At 36.1% G+C, this 5,000-nt stretch overlaps 1 protein-coding gene across 3 annotated transcripts in view; it reads left to right on the forward strand.

Moving 5' to 3' along the window:
• The window catches only part of LOC143026268 (proton myo-inositol cotransporter-like), a 352,850-nt gene that overhangs the window by 41,578 nt on the left and 306,272 nt on the right, over positions 1 to 5,000 (forward strand). For all 3 annotated transcript variants that reach the window (XM_076186368.1, XM_076186370.1, XM_076186369.1), the window contains exon 2: positions 4,802 to 4,899. In XM_076186368.1, coding sequence (XP_076042483.1) covers positions 4,802 to 4,899 — 98 coding nt within the window. The remainder of the gene's footprint in view (positions 1 to 4,801; positions 4,900 to 5,000) is intronic.

Genomic DNA, 5,000 nt, shown 5'->3' on the forward strand with positions numbered 1-5,000 from the left:
TAGTAGTAGAGTATAATATATATATATATATATATATATATATATATATATATATATATATATATATATCTATATATATATATCTATATATATAATATATATACTTTTTATATATATATATATATATATATATATATATATATGTATATATGTATGTAAATATATGCAAAGTAGACCACTTGGATAAAAAAACTAACGAAGCAGAGCGCTTTCGTATATTACATCTTCTGTGCAACTGAAGATGTAATATATGAAAGCGCTCTGCTTCGTTAGTTTCTTTTTCCAAGTGGTCGTGGTCTACTTTGCATAACTGAACAAACGTACCCGTGTTCTTATTAATATATATATATATATATATATATATATATATATATATATATATATATATATATATATATATATATATATATATATATATATATGAATGTATATGTGTATGTTGGCCCTGTGTAATATATGTATTTCATATGTGCTTGTATTTCTAATAATCATATGTATGTATGCAAGTATTTATGTACCTATTTATATGTGTATGGTATGCACTTATGTTTATGTTAAACTATTGAGCTTCCTTGGGACTCTTCAGTAGTGAAAGGTTTTATGAGCCAAAGCAACGGGAAGTTTAAGAGCATTGGAGTCAGTCTTGCCCGTCTTACAGAGACGTGTCTACCACAGACATTAGATCACAGATACCGTGGCTGTCTTTATAGATTATGTTTAGGCTAACGCCAGGGGGTTCTGTTCATCCGGGGGGCGTAGGAACCCCTGCCGAAAGGAGGTCTTCGGTCTCAGCGGTGTGGTGACCTCCTTGGGAGGTTTTATTCAGGCTGACGCCGGGGTCGTCCCCGTGTTCTTGGAGGTGGGGATCTTGTGAGTCTTGGTCGTCCCTGAGTAATTTTCGTTCTTCTACCAAGAGTAGGGTTGGCAAGAAGAGTAACGACAGTGCCAGCGAAGGAAACAACAAAAATGACTTCAGCAGCAACAGGAAGAACAACGACGACGACAACAGCAGTAACAAGAGCAGCAGAAATGACAGCAACAATAGCATTATCAACAATTACAGCGGCGGCGACGACGACAACAACAACAACAACAACAACAACAACAACAACAACAACAACAACAACAACAACAACAACAACAACAACAACAACAACAACAACAACAACAACAACAACAACAGGAAGAACAACAACAACAATAAGGACTACAGGCTTTAGCGTCACGTTCAACAAAGGGTCGAGACAGACCGTGAAATGAATGTGGACTTGATCAACCCCTTTGACTCGATGACAGGCGCGCGGAGCTCGTGCAGTGCCGAAGTCATTAGCAGCTGCTGGTGGGTGTGTAGGGCCGCATCCAGTGGGCAGTAGGGGTGCAAGGGACCCACCCACACCCACACACCCACACACCCACACACACCATTCTGTGGACACCGTCACCTAGCAGCCCATTGCACATTATTTACTTAAATTAGACTACTAAAGTTAAAATAGATTGTATATATTCTGTATATCTCTGTATCACTGTTAATTCAATAAACCGATTATTATTATTCTTATTCTTATTAGTAGTATTATTCCTATTACTATTACTATTACTATTATTATTATCCTTATTATTATTATTATTATTATTATTATTATTATTATTATTATTGTTGTTGTTGTTGTTGTTGTTGTTGTTGTTGTTGTTATTATTATTGTTATTATTGTTATTGTTATTATTATTATTATTATTATTATTATTATTATTATTATTATTATTATTATTATTATTATTATTATTATTATTATTATTATTATTATTATTATTATTATTATTATTATTACTACTACTTCTACTACTACTACTACTACTACTACTACTACTGTCCGGAAATAGATTCAATTTGGAAGTAGGTAGAAACAACTTTGCCAACCGTGTAGTTAATGAATGGAATAAACTTCCTGCACAGGTAGTGCAATGTAGTTTAGTTCGAAGCTTTAAGAATTATTTAAATAAACAGCCAAGCAAGATACTGTAATGATTATAATTAATTTTATATTATTTGTTTTTGTTTTGTCATCATTTGTCTGTTTGATTTTCATTTATTATTAGCTATATGTTAATTTATTATTATTTACTATTTACCTGTTTGTTTATTATTTAACTATACCTATGCATTTATGTATTTTATTTGCTATTTACATTATTATATTTTTCATTTATTAATTTATTATTATTATGATTTTTTTCGCATACGACCTAGATATGGACCAAAAGGTCTCCTGTCGGCATGCTCCGCCTTTGTAATCCTTTGTTGTTATTACACACACACACACACACACACACACACACACACACACACACACACACACACACACACACACACACACACACACACACACACACACACACTCATTCACACAAACACATAAACAGAAAATGTAAATCCGGACAACTTCCTTAAAGTGTTAGAACTTCACCTTTGCAATTCAATCTTAGAAATCTACCCTTCTCTTCGAGTGCAATTCTTCCAAGCCCATTTCTTGGTTTTGTGACCGTTGGTTTCGGCTATGGTATGATGTAAAAAAAATGGAGACTTGTCCTCTGCCCCCAGCCTCCTGACATTGAGCTCAAGTAAGAAAAGATGGAGTGTTGTGTCTCAGAGCTCGGGCATATACATCTAAGTCCAGGTTTATGAATAAAGAGGCATAAATCAACGGACGCTCTCAGTGACTCATAGTACATCGTGAAGGGATATTATGAACCGTCACGCAAGAGATGATGCCTCAGGGAACAGACAAGAACGGACGCTGGGTGATGCGCAATGTCCCATGAGGAAGTTTCATCAGCACACGACACTGGTGCTACAGGAACGCAGCACATTATCGCGTGTTTTGATATACCACGTTTGGGTGTCCCATTGGAGGATCTGTAGGGTTGAGATGAGGAGGTTGAAGGCCTAGAGATTCTTGTGAGGGTGGAAGAAAACTCCAGACTGTAAAAGGTTTGTTCTAGCTGGGTAATCACAGTCATATAGATGTCAACTGTACACAAGCCTGGCGGCTACTGAGTGTTGGTGGGTGTAATCGATTATTTGAGATGGACTACATCGATTACAGCGGGAAAATGTTCAGTAATCGAGTATGTTACGAGTAATCGATTACCAAGAAGATTACTCCAGAGTTCGTGTTGAACTGAGGACCGTCTCAATATGTTTCAATTTAACACAACTCACCATGAACCTTTTATTTCTATTTACAAGTTGGTGCAATTTACTTCTTGTACAAATGTTTGGTTATGAAGTAATGTTTATTTTTTATTTATTAAAATTTTTCAGGCGCATGTTTACTTGCCTTGCTTTTTCAGGCCCAAGTGTTTGGGTGGTGGTGGGGAGTTCGAAAAATAATCGATTACTGTTAGAGGCTGGTAGATAAAGGTAGACAAGTAAGGTCGATAGAGGGGTAGGTGGCGAGAATTTCATATTTATATGTAGGATGGTTAAAAACAATAAGCCGCGAAGGAGTTGCATTGCATAATCTCGCTCCTCGTCTAAAGTTTATAAACAACCACTAGGAACAGATTTTAATGCTGATGTGACAATATGTAAACTAAGCCATTCATACATCGATATCGAGATTGTTTGTGTAAGCAGTATTGCTTAAGATGTTGTAAAAGTCTTTCTGGTTTGAGAAAGGGTGGAGGAGAAAATTTTATTGGTACATGGGAGAAAAGTCACGCCCTTGGGGGAGACACTTATTTGTAACAGTAAATATTATTGGATGAATAGAGTAGTGGCGTCCTGTGTAGAGGTGACTTAGTGAGCAAATTGAGGATCCCAGTAGGGAGTCCCTTGGTGTAAATTGACAAGCCAAGTGTAAAATCATTCGGGAAGAAAAGAAGAAAATTATACCTCCGTTTAATTCACCCCATCGAGAAACATTACTTACTTTCTACAGAAAGATACGGTGAAAGACATACTTATTCAAGAAACGTGATGGAAAGGAAATAAAAGTGGAAAAAGAAATACAAAACCGTAGAAGGGATCAGTAAACAGAATTAAATCAGTAATTACGGAGAGACGGGGGTGAAAATTACTATTCAATTATTGATCGCAAAAGCAATCGAAGTAATCCATTACAATACAGAATGAGCATCATTCATCACTACTATTGAGGAAATTAAACCATCAAATGAGAGAGTATGGGCCCATGCAATATTACCGTACAGATGACATTGTATAAATGTATATCAAACAGATTATATTAGGAAGATGCATAAAGGGTACATTGCATAGTATTATACATACGTTACACTAGTACACAAAACACTATGATACAATATCAGTTATTCACAGGAATGTTGCACTAGGATGTCTTCTGTTGAAAGAGCACAATGTATTAATTCCCCAAATATATTTTGAAAGTTGTATGATGTATCTATTGTATTTTCATTTAATGATATGTGGTACTAATGAATCATCCTAAATGTTACAGGGAAGAGTTCAAAATGTCGACTGAATATTTGATCTTTATATTACTGCAGAATTATTAATTCATGTATCTATTTCGTCCGCATAACAGCACACGATGAAGGGGATTTATATATAATATCACAGGCCCAAAATCGATCTGTGAATTATTGTGCAATTGATGGTTTATTTATGCATGACATTTATCACATGCAAGCAGGTGGTGTGCACATTATTTTGCAATGGATGGTTTATTTATGCGTGACATTGATCACATGCACGCTGTTGGTGTGTGCATTATTGTGCAGTTGATGGTTTATTTATTCATTGCATTTTGATTTGCAGGAAAGAGTTCGAGCTGTCGACGATGTGGCACGAGATGATCGTGTCCGGAACCATCGGGGCCGCTTGGGTCGCTGCCCTTATCGGTGGACCTCTCACAGGTGGGTCGGGGAGTCAGGGCTCACCATATATCTGTGAGAATCAACACCGTGTGAGATCGAAACCTTTATTGGTACGACGTTTCGCTTGTTACAGCTTTTTC

Source organism: Oratosquilla oratoria, chromosome 6, assembly GCF_046742065.1.
Source record: "Oratosquilla oratoria isolate Oo_2021 chromosome 6, ASM4674206v1, whole genome shotgun sequence".
NCBI lineage: Eukaryota > Metazoa > Arthropoda > Malacostraca > Stomatopoda > Squillidae > Oratosquilla > Oratosquilla oratoria.